Genomic DNA, 20596 nt, shown 5'->3' with positions numbered 1-20596 from the left:
CATCTACAGGAAGGGTACCACCAACTCTCCCCGTCAACCACGCCATCAACTGTAGCATACACAATAAACGTACCGACCTCACGGAGTTTTTCCAGCTCTACAATTGCTATTTTTGGATTCAGTCGCAAAAAGTCATCAGCAAGCGATGGACGATGTAATATCCTGCTTAAAATCACTGTCAGTTTTTATGTCAGTTATTCTTCCGAATCATCAATGAGATATTTTTATCATTGGATTTTTTGAACCAAGGGCAAAATGGGTATTTGGCAACCAAGATATATTTTATATGTATCATTCCACAAAAAAATTCCACATAATTCCAAATTCTTCCTCTCACAAAAATATCACAATTTCTTCCCTTCACCCTCTAACACTCCATCGGCTCTCTCTCCCTTCACTATTCATCATCATCTTCAAATGTTCCAAACCTCCCAAAATCATTCCAAAAGTCATGATTCAAGCTTAGTAGTAGTGTTATTACAAGAGTATAGCAAGCAAAACTCATACTTCCCTCTCTTTGAAGCCAACCGCCCCCTTTTCTATATTTTGCAATCTTCAATTTTGTCTCCAAATCCATGGGAAGTTGTTAAAAATCATGTTATTGGAGGTACCCATGATGTTTTAAGAGCAAGGTAAGCAACAAAAAATGCATTCCCTTCCACCTTACCATGATGGCCGCCCCTTACCCTTATTTTTGGGAAAAATTGCTCTTTGCGAGAATGTTTCAAATTCATGCTCCTAGTGTGCATATGTGTTATGGGTGTTGTGATTTTTAACTTGTTTGAATGTTATAGGAGCTATTGGAAGGAGAAGGAGCTTAACTAGTGGCTTGGAGTTGGAGGTTGTGCCACAAGTGTTCAAGAGGAACCTCCACAAGAGTGTGAGTTCCTTTAGTTAGTAAACCTTCCCTTTTGGGTAGTTCAATTATGCTATTAGATTGATAAATTATGATTTTGAGCATTAGGACATAGTTAGTGCTATTATGTTTAGGCTAAATACCCCTTGCTAATATATTCTAGAATTTGCTTTTATGTTAATTGCCATGCTTATGTTAGTATAGAAATTGGAGGAAAATTATTAGGCAAGGATTCAATACATTTTTGAAATATGTGTATGATTTCGGCTAGATTCCGGAAATTAGAAATTTGTTAAATATTTGGTATTTTTCTATCTTTGGCTAATGGGAATGAAAAACTTTTAAATGAATACACGACTAATGGCGGTTACGGATTGAACTTTCATTTTTCCGGATATGTAGCCGAAAAGTATTATAAGAACCTCCAACCAAATACTACCATATTGCTATGTGTATTAATATAAAAGAATGTTTAGAATAAATTATGCCTTTAGAAATTATAGATTATGATCTAGTATGTTAGGACATAACATAGAGACATTATGACTTAAGATATTTACCCTTGCTAGTGTACTCTAAAATGGTTTTATATTGATAATTATACTTATGGTAGTGTATGAGTTAGAGGAAAAATTTTTATGACAAGTTTTGCACAAGTATGAATAAATATGCACATTTCGGCTATAATTTTGGAAAGTGAGAATTGTTGGTTTTATTACTTTGTTTCAAATCTTAGCTAATGTAATTTACACTTTTAAGGTAATATAATGGTTTGGTTTGGCTAAGAATATAAATTTTCATTATTACCGAACGTGCAGCCGAAATGTATTATTATGACCTCTAATTACGTATTACCATATAGCATTATTATTTATGTAAAAGAATGTTTAGAGTAAATTGGCCATGAATAAGAGTTATGGGTAAGTCACTAACCCGGGTAAAATACCATTTTTGAGAAGAGAATAGTTATTGACACATTTTCAGTTAGAGACGAGAGTTTAATTCTCACTAACAGATATGACATTAATTGATTTATTAAATTGTGGCTTTCGCTATCCCGCCAGTTGGATACGAAAGGTTCCCGCCAGTTGGAACGGGCACTACCCGTGAGGATGACCCCACAATAATCAGAGGAGTCCGGTATCCCCGTCAGTTGGGTTTCCCGCCAGTTGGAAAATATTTATATATACCGATTATCAGAGGAATAAATTCCGGGGTTACTCCACCTGGGTTTATTCGTAAAATCAACTCAGATAATATTGTTTGTTCAACGCTAACTTACTAAATTCAATAATAGTTACTGTGATTAAATATTTAATTTTAATATACGAGTACAGAGGTACAGATTAAAGATGTATAAACCCCAGAGAGGTTGAATGTTAGACAGAGGGCAATCATAGGTATCCCCAAGGATTGCCTGCAGCCTAGGATAGGTGGAGCTCACTGAGACATTATGTCTCATCCCATTCCATTTATTATTTTTTCAGGTCCACAGTCATCCAAGAGGAAAGATTAAGTAAAGGCTACATATTGATTATGGCACTTCATTGATGATGTCTATATGTGGAAGTATGTCTGAGGACTTGTTGTGATGTATTTTAGTCCCTATCAGTTTATGGGAATTATGTATCAGATTATGTATAATATTTTGTGCTCGTCAGTTAGTACAAATATCATCTAGATAATATGTAAAGTTATCAGATAATCAGTCAGGAGTCCTAAAGACATATGCACATTATCAGACATCACAGGTAAATTTCTATATTGAAATTTAATGTACCCGGTATTAAATATTAACGCTTTCTAAAATTCTAGACACTTTTATGAGGGCGTTACAATTTGGTATTAGAGCTGGTCGATTCAGATCGTGCCTTGGGTCATTAGAATTCAATAAAAGCAGTGGGACCATTGGGTTCCGGATATTTATTCTAAATGTCATGTCTAGTTGAGCCTGATCAACTCAGACTAGTATATGATAGTTAGAACAAATGTCTGAGAGCTGAATATGTCCTAGGAGGAATGAAGCGTAAGAAGGAGGCAGTCGAGGTGTCAGGTTTTATAACGATTTTTGATAAGGAAGTATTTAATGCCAAAAGGTGGCTGGTGATTTATGAAGATGGATATTCCTCAGGAATTTGATATGAGAAAAATTATCACACGATTAATGGAATCCATAAGCTTTCAGTCAAAGTAGAGGATGTAAGAAGTGAAGGACATGAAGGCTCAGAGCGAGCAGGATTAATGTCTGAGTTATTAAGTGAATTAATTTTAAATTAAGCAAATTATTTTGGAGTAGACGAAGATGAACCCTCAATGTAGTCGTTGAATGGGTAATGCAAACCAGATAAATTATGTTAGATTAGTGCATCTTCCGAATCTTAAGTGCCAGATTTATGAATTAGAAAGTGAAGATGTTATGTAGTGTGAGAGACAAGAAGAATGAATGATTGGTAGTTGAAAAATCTTGTATGGATCAAAGTGCGGTTCAGCTGTATTCTTTTTGACAAGAAATTGCATAGAAACTAAGCTAACAAGAGTTGACCACTAAGGAGATTGTATCAGACCCCTGCATTTATCATGAGTTATTAAGTTGTCATGGACTAAGAAACACAAGCTTAGCAGTAAGTAGAAAGAGGTTTCAGTAGCGGTAAGAGATAAGATGTAATTTTTCAATTGAAACAAAAACTAAAGATTAAATAATAAGTTGTCAAAATTGTGAACTAATGGACGAATGATGTCAAGCTCTATCAAGGGGACAAGAATGTGTTGACGTATGAATATAATAAGTTGATGTGATAAGGATTAACCAAGATTTTTGAATTTGAGAAGTTATTTTAAGGTTCCGTTATATGGAAGGTTGTTGTTAGTGCAAAAGTGTTAAGAATGAAGTAAAGTATTAAGGAATCACATATTTTCTTTTGATGATTTTTCTCACGTAATTGTTCTAAAAACTAAAAGAATGACTTGGTCGATGAGAATGGATTTTGAGAATTGAAGTTATCTCAAGGGAGCTCGTAAGTGTAATTATCAGCACGACACGAATGAAAAAGAATGGAAAAAAGCTGCGAATTGTCGAGTATGTTTTACTATAAGCAATGTGAATGTGGGAATCATTCAAGGAACACCTTGCGAGAACAAGTGTACAGTATATGTCTAATGAAGGATTTAATACCTGGAAATAGTTTGCTAGTAATATAAGTTAGTACTCGAAGTAGCAAGAAATGTAAAGTTAGCTTCTCTGTTTAGGACATGTAAGCTTCGAAGGATGACTAGAAGAATTGAATAAACATGTAGTAATGAGATTGGGAAATTTTACATTATGATTGAATTGGTATGCCTAAATCGATGTAAGATAACAAATTAGAGTGGCGCAGCGGAAAATTAATCAGTAAAGAAGTGATAGGATGTGCAATAGTTTTATACTTTGAAAAGAGATATTCATGGAAAATTTTAAGAGACAAGCTAATAATTTTCAAACCACATAATTCAGAGATATTAACAGTTCAATTAATGAGAGTAGGATGGAAGTATTCCTACCTTGTTAAATCTAAGAAAATTGGAATCACCTCTAGTATGTAACTTAGTCAGTTGACTTGGTGATTTCAAAGAATGAATTAAAAGTATCAGTTTAGCTGGGAAAGAGTCATGTATGAGGTAACAAATATGGATGTTGTATCAAGATGATTTTATTTTGGTTTGAAATACTCTCATGGAATATCAGGTATAGTAAAAGGTATTTAAGTGCAAGGATACTACTCAGAAGAAGAAATGCGGATGCTTAAACACAATTCTGTTGTGAATTTCGGGAGTTTTAAACTCCATATTTTTGAAGGTAAAGAAAGGATTGATATATACAAGTTAGAAAATTTTATGTGATATACAATATGGAATTATACCAATTCAGGTAACGAGTATGGAATTATCAGAAAGACTGAGATAATACGTTCCTTATAGTAACGGACAGAATAATAATGTTCAAGGAAGAAAAGTATATTTTTGGAAGAGTAAGTTCATGAGAAAATTTATGATTACGGATCTTATTTATTTTGACAGTGTAATTTGATTAATTTAAGAATGTTGAAAGTTTAGTGCAGATGAAGTATAGTCGAATGACTACAGATATATGTCATGTATTTAGTTATCAGTCGTACTACCTCGTGTATTGTGTACTCGTCAGTTAGTGCACTATTACTCATATAAGAATTACATTTAATGTACTCGCCAGTTAGTACGTTTTGTATTTAGATATGACTTATGGATTGTACTCGTCAGTTAGTACTTCCATCAGCTATTTGAAGTAGTACCATGTTTGGACTCATTCCACAGAAAACATAGCAGATATCACCAATAACACCTCATATTTATGTGTTGCATAATGGAGGAAATTGAATCAGTTCTTACATTCATTGAGGTAAATTTAATGTCAGATAATGTTCCGAATAGAAACGATCTTATACGGAGAATGGTGTGGTTATTATTATGAGACCTCATTATATGGGGTATAGTTCAGAAATAAATTTTTTTATTGGAATTAGTCGTATTATGAAGAACCCCCTCAAAGGTTGGATCTGTTTATGGAAAGATAAGAATCGACGAAGTCGATAAAAGTGTTACTCCAATAAGTGTATGAGATATTTCCAGAACTTAGTGAAGGTAAACAAGAAGTAGTAACCTAAGACAGATTTATAAGGAGTATGTGGAACTAGAAATTTACCCGAAGAATATTTTATGCATTGGTTAGCTTTGCTTTACACTCGTTCAAAATGTATAATGTATTCCACAACTTACACTTAAGGAGGTTATTATCAAACCTTTCGACCCAGGTGATTGGAAGACATATCAATATGCATCGTTTTTTATTTCAGAAATTGTTAAACTCCACGATGTTGGACAGAAGTTGGAGACGAGGTATTTTGGGGCCATAAATTATTCAAGAGACAACTTTAAAGGTTAAGTCCATCCAAGAAAAGATGAAAGTGGCGCAAAGTCGTCAGAAGAGTTATGCAGATAAGAAACGGAGACCTTCAGAGTTCAATGAGGGAGATCATGTATTTCTGAAAGTTACACCTAGGATGGGTTCGCAAGGAACATTCAGAATAAAGAAAACTTAGTCTAAGGTATATTGAACCTTTCAGATACTCATGCGTATCGGTCCAGTAACATATCAGTTAGCATTAATGTCGGAATTACATGATGTATTTCATGTTTCTCAGTTACGAAAATTCATTCTCGATCTTTTTCAGCCAGTGGAATTGGAAACCATAGATTTAGAATCTGAGATGCGAGATCAGAATCCGTATCCATTTTCAGATAAACTCTAAATTTCGAGGACGAAATTTTCTTAAGGGGGGTAGAGTGTAATATCCCGCTTAAAATCACAGTCAATTTTTATGTCAGTTATTCTTCCGAATCATCAATGAGATATTTTTATCATTGGATTTTTTGAACCAAGGGCAAAATGGGTATTTGGCAACCAAGATTTATTTTATATGTATCATTCCACAAAAAAATTCCACACAATTCCAAATTCTTCCTCTCACTAAAATATCACAATTTCTTCCCTTCACCCTCTAACACTCCATCGGCTCTCTCTCCCTTCACTATTCATCATCATCTTCAAATGTTCCAAACCTCCCAAAATCATTCCAAAAGTCATGATTCAAGCTTAGTAGTAGTGTTATTACAAGAGTATAGCAAGCAAAACTCATACTTCCCTCTCTTTGAAGCCAACCGCCCCCTTTTCTATATTTTGCAATATTCAATTTTGTCTCCAAATCCATGGGAAGTTGTTAAAAATCATGTTATTGGAGGTACCCATGATGTTTTAAGAGCAAGATAAGCAACAAAAAATGCATTCCCTTCCACCTTACCATGATGGCCGCCCCTTACCCTTATTTTTGGGGAAAATTGCTCTTTGTGAGAATGTTTCAAATTCATGCTCCTAGTGTGTATATGTGTTATGGGTGTTGTGATTTTTAACTTGTTTGAATGTTATAGGAGCTATTGGAAGGAGAAGGAGCTTAACTAGTGGCTTGGATTTGGAGGTTGTGCCACAAGTGTTCAAGAGGAACCTCCACAAGAGTGTGAGTTCCTTTAGTTAGTAAACCTTCCCTTTTGGGTAGTTCAATTATGCTATTAGATTGATAAATTATGATTTTGAGCATTAGGACATAGTTAGTGCTATTATGTTTAGGCTAAATAACCCTTGCTAATATATTCTAGAATTTGCTTTTATGTTAATTGCCATGCTTATGTTAGTATAGAAGTTGGAGGAAAATTATTAGGCAAGGATTCAATACATTTTTGAAATATGTGTATGATTTCGGCTAGATTCCGAAAATTAGAAATTTATTAAATATTTGGTATTTTTCTATCTTTGGCTAATGGGAATGAAAAACTTTTAAATGAATACACGACTAATGGCGGTTATGGATTGAACTTTCATTTTTCCGGATATGTAGCTGAAAAGTATTATAAGAACCTCCAACCAAATACTACCATATTGCTATGTGTATTAATATAAAAGAATGTTTAGAATAAATTATGCCTTTAGAAATTATTGATTATGATCTAGTATGTTAGGACATAACATAGAGACATTATGACTTAAGATATTTACCCTTGCTAGTGTACTCTAAATTGGTTTTATATTGATAATTATACTTATGGTAGTGTATAAGTTAGAGGAAAAAAATTTATGACAAGTTTTGCACAAGTATGAATAAATATGCACATTTCGGCTATAATTTTGGAAAGTGAGAATTGTTGGTTTTATTACTTTGTTTCAAATCTTAGCTAATGTAATTTACACTTTTAAGGTAATATAATGGTTTGGTTTGGCTAAGAATATAAATTCTCATTATTACCGAACGTGTAGCCGAAATGTATTATTATGACCTCTAATTACGTATTACCAATTTACCATATAGCATTACTATTTATGTAAAAGAATGTTTAGAGTAAATTGTCCATGAATAAGAGTTATGGGTAAGTCACTAACCCGGGTAAAATACCATTTTTGAGAAGAGAATAGTTATTGACACATTTTCAGTTAGAGACGAGAGTTTAATTCTCACTAACAGATATGACATTAATTAATTTATTAAATTGTGGCTTTCGCTATCCCGCCAGTTGGAACGGGCACTATCCGTGAGGATGACCCCACAATAATCAGAGGAGTCTGGTATCCCCGTCAGTTGGGTTTCCCGCCAGTTGGAAAATATTTATATATACCGGTTATCAGAGGAATAAATTCCGGGGTTACTCCACCTGGGTTTATTCGTAAAATCAACTCAGATAATATTGTTTGTTCAACGCTAACTTACTAACTTCAATAATAGTTAGTGTGATTAAATATTTAATTATAATATACGAGTACAGAGGTACAGATTAAAGATGTATAAACCCCAGAGAGGTTGAATGTTAGACAGAGGGGAATCATAGGTATCCCCAAGGATTGCCTGCAGCCTAGGATAGGTGGAGCTCACTGAGACATTATGTCTCATCCCATTCCATTTATTATTTTTACAGGTCCACAATCATCCAAGAGGAAAGATTAAGTAAAGGCTACATATTGATTATGGCACTTCATTGATGATGTCTATATGTGGAAGTATGTCTCAGGACTTGTTGTGATGTATTTTAGCCCCTATCAGTTTATGGGAATTATGTATCAGATTATGTATAATATTTTGTGCTCGTCAGTTAGTACAAATATCATCTAGATAATATGTAAAGTTATCAGATAATCAGTCAGGAGTCCTAAAGACATATGCACATTATCAGACATCACAGGTAAATTTCTATATTGAAATTTAATGTACCCGGTATTAAATTTTAACGCTTTCTAAAATTCTAGACACTTTTATGAGGGCGTTACAGGCGACCTCTTGGACCAATCAGCGGAACATAAGAGACACTACCAATAGATCTAACATCCAGATTGGAAAAAAAAATTCAAGACACGTGAAGAAAAAAAAGTGAAAATTTTACCTCCAATTACTTTCAGGAAACAAAAAAAAAAAAACTAACCCTTCCTTAAATTCAACAACCTCTGGAATATTTGGATCAATCATAATTAGAGTAGTGTTTAGGACACTATGAAGGGATGCATCATCTGCAAATTAAAAACACTGGCAAATCAATAAGAATCATGGAGTTGCATCAAAATAAGTTTTGAAGTATTCGCAAATTAGAAAATTAGAAAATACAAACAACCTATACAAATCTTCACTTTTGTGAATTGCACCACCAAAAGGGGCAAGCTTCTGTCAGCTTTCGCCATGAGCTGTCTCAAGTGATCCACATAATCCCCAAAGAGGGCCAGCTCGCATTTCCCACTTACAAATAATCACATGCCAAAATTCAATTGACATATCGAGTGTTAGAGAAAGGAACAGATAGTCTGCAACTTTAACAAAGAAACAAAAGCATTACCTGCGATCAGTTAACTGAAGCAAAATCATCTTTGTAACTTTCCCATCCTTGATACAATCACCCTCATCATATATTCCAGTCATCAGGCCAATTACATCTAAATGAGAACAAAAAATAAGTAAAAGAGTGAAAGAAAAACAACATAAACACAACAAACTGCTAAACGATGAACGCATACCAATGAGAAAATCATTGTTCACATTTTGGCAAATAACATTTGGTCAAGGCCAATACAAACTATGGAATAAAGTGTCCACAGGCAACATTGACCTTGGTCCTCATTTGAAAAAACAACTTGTAAGTATGAGAAGTTGTCCTGTGAGAACCACCGCTCACAGCGACCAAAAAACACGACATATTATACACTTCACCCTCGACCAGTTTCCTCTGAAAAAGATATAGAAAATGCTTCCTGACCGTAGCATGAATCCTGGAATCCTTCAAAGTTCAGATGCCAAAAAATATGAGATTCTACAACCAAGAGAAAACAAAATTGAAATGAATTTGGAAGCAATTCATACCTTCCTGTCAACCAGCACCATCTCTAAAGAATTTACACAATCTGGATCCTTAAAGGCATGGACCTCCCACAAACAACACATAAAGCCATCCCATTCATTACATTACATTACTACATACATAGGGCATCATCATAGAAGTAATCCCACAAGACGCAATTAGGCAATCAAACATGCGCACAGACCATCTTATCAAAAGAATATCACAACATTCCTCATTCCTTAGCAACCTTAACAGACTTTGCTACCTCCTCAAAGAGTTTACACAAATTCCTCTTGGAAAACTTCCTCTTAGGATGCACAACAGACGAAAGCGAGACCGGGGCATCACTATCGTTTAAGTCAGGAGTCAACAACGCACTGAAAACAAATTCCTCAGTCTATGAGCTGTCAACAGACGTAGGAATTTCGCTGGGTTCCACCGTGGAATCATCAGGTGAAGCTGCTAATCCCTGTTTGAAGAGGAGTTCACAAAACCAATATCAGCAAGACAAAGGGAGGTAATACTGTAAACTAGATAAATCAACACCCGCAAAAATAAGTTAGCTACCTTGGAAGGAGAATAAACATCCCCATCAGCGAGAAACAACTCAATAATAGCCTCGTCAATGCACACCCTCCTCACCCTAAAAGAACAATCATAGGAAGAACTTGTTGCATAACTTGTCATAACCTTGAAGAGGATGGTCTTTCCAACCAACTTCTCAATCTCAGAAGGAACAAAACCATCATTTTCAGCCTGAGAAATGCAAGACATCAATCATCCAACAAATAATATAAATATAAATATATATAATGCAAACAAATCATATAGTACACCATCAAAAAAAATGACCACAACAAAGATGAAAAGGACCTTAGAGACATTAACCAAAACTGCACACTGCTTGTCGAGAAGAAATTGCATGTCAGTATCAAAAACAACGAAAATGGCCTCGTCAGTTTCATCAGAAACCCTGAGCTTAACCTTATACCTACAAATAGGGGAACTCTTGAGTTTAAAACAGCCAATCAAATAAACAAAAACACAACTTCCGCAACAATCTCATCAGCACTGGTAAGATCAATGCCATACAACGGCAGCAAAGGTCCCTCACATACATTAACCTTGGTCTTCATCTAAAAAAACAACTTATAAGCACGAGGGGTTGTCCTGTAAGAACCAGAGCTAGGGGCAACTAAAAAGTAGGATAGCTTGTACACCACACCCTCGACCAACTTCTTCTGGAAGAGGTACAACAGCTGCTTTCGAACGGTGGCGTGAATCTTAACACCCTTCAAAACCAACAGGACAGAAAACCATAAAAAACGGATAATAAAGAAAAACAAAAGCAAAAATTGGTGCAAATTAAAAAATAACAAACCTTCTCATCAACCAGAACCATATCAATCGAATTCACCTGTTCTGGATGAAGAAACGCAGGCACCTCCCACAGACGCACCACACGATTAATGAATCTCCAAGACTCCCTTCCAGAAGCAACATCAGACAACAAATCAAAACTGCTATCAGCCCCAGCACGCGTCTGCAGACCAGACTTAGGTACCTTGCCACCATGCCTAGAACCTTTCAACATTGCAGAAGACATTGCAGATGACATACTCACAATTGCATAAAAGAGAGAGAATTGTGGGTGAGTGTGAAACCCAAAAACAAACCAGCCCAATTTATAGAATACCATAGCACAAACAGCCAAAAAGGATTTATAAAAGGGGTGGGGGAGAATTGAAGGAGTTAATGTGAAAGGACGTATGAGTATACTATATTAAAATGAGGAAATCAACAAAAACCCACGTGCATCGGCCTCTCCCTCATCCCAATTTGTTGGTTTGTTGACAACGACTGCCCTTGACCTTTGAGAAACCAAAAAAAGCCTATTGAAAGGTAAACGGCCCTCACATCAAACCACCCAAAAATTCAAACCGGGGAAAATAACCGCGAAAACTCAAAAATTAAATTGGTACAAAAGTCAATCCACCAAAATTTCTTAATCTACAGTGGAATTTTTTTTCACGTCTTGATAAGAGTATCGATAATCGGATGCAAATTTGTAATGTAGTAACCAAAACAAAAAATAAAAAATATTAATAGAAAACAAATTTTGTAAAACAAATAAAAACGGTTGTGCATTGAGTTACAAACGTGGTTTTTATGAAGAGAGGGTGTTGTGAACTCATAATCTTTTTAATCCAAAAAAATAAGATAATTAGGCTATTTGTATTAATTTTTTTTGAAGAAATTTGTATTAATAAAACTCATAATCTTTTTAATTATTTTTTATATGATCACGGGTTGAACAATTTGTGCATTATTTTAAAAAATATATATTTTATATTATATCACATCCTTTCCTCTTCTAAACCCTCCATCTAAATCCAAACACAAGTGCAACCCACTATTCCTATTAGGAATCAGTAGGAATCGCTCCCTTGACCAGTGGCGTATCCAAGACCCTGGACCAGGGGGTGCAAAATTATTTAATTTTTTTAAATGACTAATATTATTTTTTAGGGAACTAAAAATTATTATATAATAAATTCTTCCATTTAAATAATGGGTATTAGAGTAAGAACCGAAGTGTTTCCTAGGGATCACTCGAGTGGTGAAAAAATCGGCCTTAAATCTAAAGGTTGGTTCTAGTCACTCCTATTTTTGAAATAATTTAAATTGTAAATTGTTTTGTGAAGCCTTTCGAAACCTAAGATTTATTCTTAAATTGAGCTTGAACACAATCTACTTATTAAAAAAAAAAGACACTATAATTATAAAATATTGAATGTGTGAGATTTAAGGCCCGTTTGTTACGAATTAAAATAAAAGTGATTTTGATATAAAATAATTTAGAGATTATATTTTAGAGATTATATGAAAAATCAGAATCTATTTTGCGTTTGTTTACTGTAATAAAAATCACTTTTTTTAAACAAATAATCTAGTTTGTTTGGATACAACTATATAAAAGGGATTTTTTGTTACAAAATTAGTTCAATCTTTTAAATTATATTTTCTCTCTCCTCTAAAAAAAATCTATTTTATTTTAAGCTGCTCCTAACAGCTTCTCATTTGAAGCTGTTTTTAAATTATTTTTAGATTCTGATTTTTTTTAAAATCTGTAACAAACGGATACAATACTCTTAAAAGTGATTATTTTTTTAAAATAAGTGATTTTTTTCTTAAAAAAGCTATAACAAACGGGCTCTTATAAAAAAAAATTGTGTATGCGTATATAATAATATACGTTCATACATAAATTTATAAAGAATTTAACAATGGCCTTATAAAAAATAAAAAATAAAAGAATTTAATAATGTTGCTAGCATTGTGACAACACTTTTATACTTTACTTTTTACATGTTTCTCAACTAAAGTACCGTAAAAACAAAACAAAAACATGCGGCCCAAGCCCATTAACAAACACACCTAACCTTAAATAATTGATGCTCACGTTTTTGCCGCACAGCTTTTATTTCTAGTTAAGCATTCTTCCTCTTCTGCTGCCACTTCAATGATTCTTCTTCATCTTTTCCTTTCTGCATTTGCTCTCTCTGCGAGTTCTTTTCCCGCCTTTCTCATGACTGTGTGTGAGAGATACTGATTTAGAGGTGCAAACCTAATTATTCAGGGTGTGCAAAATGGCATAAATGCATGGTAGTATATGCAATTTTTCAAAGTTCAGGGTGTGCAGGTGCACACCCTCGGCTGTGTGTAGATCCGCCCCTGCCCTTGACACTAGGAATTAGCAGGCCCGGCCTTGAGTGAGTGCAAGGTGCTCTACCAGGCCGGGCCTCCAAATGTTACGGGCGTCAAACAAAAAATTATGTCTAATATCCACCCCCATTTAAATAAAAAAAATATAAGTTACTTCTTTTTCTTTCTTCAGTACACGTTTGAGTTTTTTTTAGACTCTAGTTCTCCTCCCTGTACATAAATCTGATACTATCAGACCACCCTAATTTGTAAAACCACTTAATCAGTCAATTTGAAAAGTTATTTCATTGAAAGAATCACAATAATAATTTTTTTCCGCATAAACCATTCGTTTTCCCTTCCCACAATGAATGAGTGACAAATCCAAACGACACTGTTAGGTAAATTTCATCTCTCTTTCACTTAATTTTCTTTTTTTTTTTTTATTTCGTTTCATGTTTAGAAGTTCTCATTCAGATTTTTTTATTGAAGTTTAACTACACAAAAAAATTACGTTTTTATTTTACTAGGGGTCTATTTTAAAAAGAGAGTTGAGCCTCCCATTTCATAGGGACGGCCCTGGGAATTAGTTACACAATATTCAAATTTATTTTTGTGAATTGAAGAACAAAATGATGTTTACACCAATTGTTGTAATGAATTTCTTTTTGAAGGGAAATGTTGCTGTAATTACTTGTGGCATCGGTTTTTTTTTTCAATTTTCTTGGTATCATTGTGGCATCGAATTGCAAATGTTCTAAGGTCTGGCTTTTGCATTTTCAGCTATCATATGTATGGGTGATATCGGTTTTCTTATTCTCATTGATACCTTTCAGGCTGCATCTTCTTAATACTTATGGATTTTCACCTTTTATATTTGACATCAGTTTATGTTTATTTTTAATATTATTTCTCATTATTGTATGAAACACATAGCATCCTGCTTCTTTTCATTCGTCAATGCCAATTTGGTTTTCATTTGATTTGGCTAATGTAACATCCAATGTTTTATATTAATTAGATTATTATAATCTATGTTTGTCTATTCTATTTATTAGATTAGATGCACTTTTAAATTATTTAATTTATTAACATGTTTTTCCTCGGTGCAAAATCGCAACTTTTTAAGTTTAATTCATAAAGAATTTTAGTAGTAATTTTAGTTCTCCGTAATATTGTATTTCACAAAAATAATCTCTATTTTAAATACTTTTTTTACAAAAATTGAATACATTTAGTCCTCCAAAATGGTAGATTCTAGATGAGGGTCCAATTAAGTCTCTCACAGTGGACCATAAAAAAACACCGCTAGATAAAATAGATGGTTCAGATTTATATTCAGTTATTCTAACAAAGCCTTTACATCGAACTAGATTCTCACTTTCCAGTGACAATTTTTTTTTTTTGGCTTTTGCACCGGTTTCCAACCCACCAAAGGTGGGCGACTAATCCGGCTCATGCGTAGAAGCATGCGCACTGACCAAGCGTTGTCTAGTGACAAAAATTTAGGTAATTGATGGTGACCCAATTTTGAGTCGGAAAATAGATAAATCATAAACATTTTTACATTTAATGTGTAAATGGAGGGTTTTTTTTTTTGGTGGTGGGCGGGGCTTGAACCCGAGACCTTGCATATATTTATGCATTGTCCAAACCAACTGAGCTAAGCTCACGAGGACAGATGGAGGGTTTAGAGAGGGAAGAGTTACTTTAATAAATTACGGTCAATATATTTTTTTTTGCCAATAACTATAGAATTTGTTTTTATTATATAATACTCCAATCACACTTAATTTATTTTTAAAAAATATATTTTATATTGTCTGCCATTTAAAAAACATAAATAAATTATCCCCTCCTTTTCCCTTTTAAACCTTGAACTCCAGAAGAGCCTTATGCCCTCTTTTGTACCAAAAAATAGACTATTTCTTTTCCCACCCTATGTGTTACTCGCGCGTCCTGCAAATATTCCCAAAATACCCTTCAGATTATATAATCCGAATTCCATTCCCAAAAAAAAATCGGATTATATAATCCAAAAATAGCTTTTACCAGAATTTAAATAAACTTTGGTTTATTTTGTATTATTTAGATGCCAAAATATAAGATACAAATATAAACAAAAATAAAAGAACAAAATGATACACATAAAATCTCATTTAATTATTATATCAACACATTTACAATAAGGTATATTTCTTGTCTAGGGAACATAAATTGGGGTAAAACTAAATCTGCTTCACAAGAAGATGGAGGGGAGAGGGAAGGGGAAGAAGAAATAGATGGTGGGAGGGAGGGGACTGAGGTAAGGTATGTTTCTTGTCTAGGCGAAAGAGACCTTGATGGTCAACCTTACACCCCAGACAAATCAACGTGACACCTAGACAAACCACACTGCTTTGTATTGTGTTGCCATCCCCATTGACAGTTCATACAATCCCTGAGTTTTCAAAGTGGCCTATTTTTATGAAAAGCCAACGATGGAAACACGTTGTTGTAGAAGGAAGAGGAGGATAGGGTGTGAGATGATGGTGTGAGAAATGGTGAAACTCTGAAGGGTATTTATAGGGGGAATGAAAGCATAGGTTGTAACTACCCATAATGGTGAGTCAAAAAACGTGTTTCAAATGGGTTTTAACAGCCATTAATGCTAGTAAAAACCTTTGAAAACATGTTTTATGTGGTGCTGACCACCGGCTAAAAACACTGACTTTGGTCAGATTATATAATCTGAATCCCTACCTTGGTTTTCGGATTATAGAATCCGAATTTATTCAATACTGGGTGAAAAATGAGAGAAACTACGTACCTTATGTAGAGTGAGGGTCATTTCGGATTATGTAATCTGAAACGTGATTTCTTTTCTGCGGTCCACATTGCACCGACAGTTTCTGTGGTCCAAGACACTCAGATACCTCTATAAATAAGTGTCCCTATTTTCATAACCAGAAACCACACATAAAAAAAGACCATGGAAAAATTTGTCTTTCATACGAACACCGAGCTAGCTGCAGTTTACTACAACGGGGGGGGGGGGGGGGGGACCACCCCATCTGTTCAGGATTCGCACTGATGTCACCCTCTCTAGGTTGAAGGGTCAGATGGATCAAATCAAAAGGCAACTCAACTATAGAGACACATGGAGGGTGGATCGTGTTGAGTATCGACGTCCATCGATCGACTCAACCGGGAGTGTGCGGTTCAAGCAGATGAAGCTAATGAATGACAACTACGTGAGAACACTGTTCTCGATCTTTGGTCAGTACAGTATTAGAGGGCCGATCAAGTTGGAAGCTTCGTTGGTCAAATTTGTTGAACAAATTCATAAAAAGTTTGATCCGGCCTAGGAACTATGAAGAGATCAGGGCTCAGGGCACTCCTGGACGCACCACACAATGACATTAATTTAGTTGATCTGTGATGATGTGCTATTTTTTTTAATTACATGTTTTATGTTAGTTTTATTAAGTGTTAGTTATATGTTGTTGAATTAAGTTGTTTTATTATGTTCTAAATAATATATATAAGTTAAATTTTCATTATGTTTTACTATAGGCCAAAGATGTTCATTTAAATGCTAAAATTTGAAGATCATTCATTAAACTCAATTTTATAGAGTGTAAGTACAATTCAAACTATATAATCCGAATTCAACTAGGGTGTAAGTGAAATTCGGATTATATAATCTGAATTCCTTCAGCATAGGATTATTTTGTATGGCCCACATTGCACCGATAGTTTAAGCAGTCCACAACGTCCAGATACCTCTATAAATAAGTGTTTATAGTTTCATTTTCATTACCAGAAAAACAACACACACCAAAGAAAACCATAAAAAATTTGTCATTGTGCTGAGGATGTAACATCCCGCTCGTCAAGTCCGTGGATTAAGCAGTCGATGTATCTGAGGGAGAGTGTCCAGGAAGGTTATGGTAAGATGGAAGATACTATTACGCAATGTCAGTTAAACACGGGTTGAATTATCAGTGTCAGAGAAAGAACGATTAAGACCAAGGGCATTTTGGTATTTGTACGCAAGAAGTATATAAAGGTGTTTGGAGCCAAAATCTTCATAAACTCTTGTTGTTTCTCTCTCTAGGTTTTGAGAGTTAGAATTCTCTCCTCCTTCTCTCTAAAAGTGGCGCCTCCTTCCCTCTCTAAATCATCAATCCTTCCAAGTTTGTGTAATTTGTAAATCAAGCATGGATGCTAGCAACACAACAAGCAAGAAACAACTATGAGTTTGAAGTGAAGATTTGAGGTTAACTTGGAATCAAGATCAAGAGCTAGGGTTTGGTGTAAAGTGGAACTTGAAGATGGAATCTTGTTATTGCAGAATCATAGGTGAGTTCTTAGATAGTGTAAACCTACCTTTGGTTGTGTGATTCTAGTAAGAAAACATGATTTTAAGTTAAGTTTAGTATGATATGATTTTAGTACCCTTTTATGTGATTGTTGTTTGAAATAGGATTATATTGCCATGCAATCCGTTTCCTTTTGTTTTTATGCATTCTAGATGATTATGGTGCATTAGGTTGCTTAGGATTGAGGTGAAATGTTGAAAATTGCTTTTCTGCACTTCTAGTCCGAAGAAATTCGCTATTAGCGAAATTATTTCGCTAAAGGCGAAATTTCCCAGAACCATTTCGCTAATAGCCAAATTTTGGCTATTAGCCAAATTTCCAGACAGCTCACAGAGCCATTTCGCTATCAGCGAAATTCTAGCAAAAATGGCACATCAAGTTTCACTTTTAGCTGGCTTTGGGGCCTTGTATGCCATCCGAAACCATTTGTTTAACGCTTATTAATCTAAAGAAAGCCCTCAATCTCTAATAACCTAATGTACCATCACACTTGAGTTTCAAATGGAAAATGCATGAGACATAAGAACATATTTCAACAACAATGGCACTTGAGAGTTTAAGCATGTTTACTCGGATAGCGATAAACTAAGAATGGGGTAAAAGCATAGAGCCTCGACATAGATCGTCGAGAAACTAGAAAGTTAGCAAGAACCCTAAGCAAATTAAGTTATGAATTGATAGGAATAATCTTTTCATTAAGCAAGAATGACTAAGTAAGCAAGTACTAAGACAAATTATAATATATGGTTAAGACCATAAAGTAAGATGTAGGTATCGTGTCTTTCTGTTATCCACGCCAAGGGGGATGCGAAAGGTTCTCACAAGGGGAACGATATATGCTCCGCAAGGTAGGCCCGCACGTCACGGAGGGAGTCCGATGTACCTCAGCTAGGTTTTCATCAATCAAGTAAGGGATTAACTTCCGGGGTTACTCCACCTGGGATTAATCCGTAAAATGAACTCGGATAATATTGTTTGTTCAACGCTAACCGCTAACTTAATGAATGAATTTCAAATGATATGCTTACGTTTATGATAAGATGCAAGTTATGTATAAGTTAGGAATAAAAATAAGACCAAGAAGTTATACCGAAGACGATCTTAGGATTCCCTGATCGTCCGGTCTAGGATCATGTCATGAATGTTTTATGTTTAGGTCTGGATGCGTTTATCGTATCTCGACATAGCGGTTCTAAGTTCCCTCGACCGCCACGACATGTAAAGCAAGACAATACCTATGAGTTAAGATACAAAGAACCTACGACGGACCTAGTATGCACGACCATCTAGGTAAGCAACTCCACACACGTATAATCAACCGACATGTTGTATTGTAGACACATGGTGACCCTAGGTTTTCCCTGAGGTTACCTATAGCCTAGGATTAGGTAGAACTCACTGAGACATTATGTCTCATCCCAATCCTTATTTGTTTCAGATCAGCAGGTTGGTTCAGCAAGAGTTGGCAAGTCGTAGCTGGATGGATAATCAGCAAGTGTTCGTTCGTACCCGCTGCAGGATGTTTGGATTTCAAGGATGTATTTTTTTATGTTTTGGACTAGTAGTAGTGTATTGTTGGTTGTACGAACGCGCATTGTTGTATAAAATATTCATTTGAAGAACTTATGTTGTAAATGTTAATGTATCCAGTACTAAAGATAATGCACATGATAAATTTTCTAGATACGTTTAGTATGGGTGTTACAGAGGATCTTTTTCATGCAGTCGCAAATAGATAGCCCTCTATTAGATTGCATGATGAAGATCTTCAGCATGCTGTCAAAAATATATAAATAGATAGATAGATACAAAAAGATTCTAACTCTTTATTTGAATACCAAGAGGTTGCTATGAGCTAGATCTTGCTGCCTTGGCGATATAAATATCTCAGTTGGTAAGGTAACATGATCTAATTCAAAACAATCCTCTTGAAACACATTGTCTTTCATCGGTATGTTGCAGATCTGATTCTGAAGAGGTTCTTATGAACTTGACCCAATTGGTCTGCCAATCGAAATATGTCAGTTGACAGGCCTGCAATATCAAGTCCAAAAACACCTCTTCGAACACCTTACAAGAATATTATGTAGATTATGTTGTTTTAAGCAGATTACTCGTTTTTTTTATGCATTTTTTATTTTTTTTTTCTATGTCATCATCCATGAAAACCCTTCAAAAACACAGTCTGGTGCCGTTTGGATTATATATTTCGTTTTTTTTTGTCAGATTCGGACTATATAATCCAAATACACTCAGTTTTCTTTAATGCATTTTTGGACGGTTGGATGGTGGAACACGTTTTATTTGACTGTAGTTATGATCTAAGACTTGTTTTAGGCTATAAATAAGCTTGCATCTTCAATAAATTCCTTCATTCTTCACTTAACCTCTTTTCTTACTTTTTTTTTCAACATTTTTTACTTTTTTATGAGTGATTTTGGTCATTGTTGACCGTTCATATAATCCTTACAGTTGCTTTTCAGCTTATGCGAAGATTATACGATGGTCAACAAGCTAGTCAAAAGACCTTTTGACATCAAAGAAAACACAAAAAATCACAGTTCGAAATAATTCGGATTTTATAATCCGAAATATAGTAACAATCTAGTTCGGATTATATAATCCGAACCAGAATATTTTGATCTTTTATGCAGAGCGCTTGAGAATAACATAGGGTGGAAAAAAGCAATAGTAAAAAAAAAAAAAAACTGAACTCAAACATTTGAGAATAAAC

The 20596-nt window shown here is 34.6% G+C and overlaps 1 protein-coding gene and 1 long non-coding RNA gene across 2 annotated transcripts; one reads left to right on the top strand and one right to left on the bottom strand.

The window, feature by feature from the left end:
* Positions 1 to 344: 344 nt before the first annotated feature.
* LOC146915428 (uncharacterized) lies at positions 345 to 2674 on the top strand. The gene is made up of 3 exons (XR_015014599.1): positions 345 to 632; positions 795 to 880; positions 2344 to 2674. It is a non-coding gene; the product is annotated as an uncharacterized LOC146915428 (long non-coding RNA).
* Positions 2675 to 8604: 5930 nt separating this feature from the next.
* Positions 8605 to 11399, bottom strand: LOC146915427 (uncharacterized). The gene is made up of 12 exons (XM_085721348.1): positions 11175 to 11399; positions 10943 to 11085; positions 10667 to 10784; positions 10361 to 10549; positions 10210 to 10262; positions 10041 to 10140; positions 9814 to 9876; positions 9550 to 9730; positions 9293 to 9389; positions 9074 to 9195; positions 8888 to 8972; positions 8605 to 8617 (listed from the first exon to the last, which is right to left on the bottom strand). The coding sequence occupies exons 1-12, from the start codon at positions 11397 to 11399 to the stop codon at positions 8605 to 8607; spliced, it is 1389 nt and encodes a 462-aa protein (XP_085577474.1).
* Between the last annotated feature and the right edge of the window lie 9197 nt (positions 11400 to 20596).

The sequence above is a fragment of the Medicago sativa genome, chromosome 6, assembly GCF_051527215.1.
Source record: "Medicago sativa cultivar Bolivia chromosome 6, Bolivia_mono, whole genome shotgun sequence".
NCBI lineage: Eukaryota > Viridiplantae > Streptophyta > Magnoliopsida > Fabales > Fabaceae > Medicago > Medicago sativa.
This window is presented reverse-complemented; position numbering and strand designations above follow the sequence as displayed.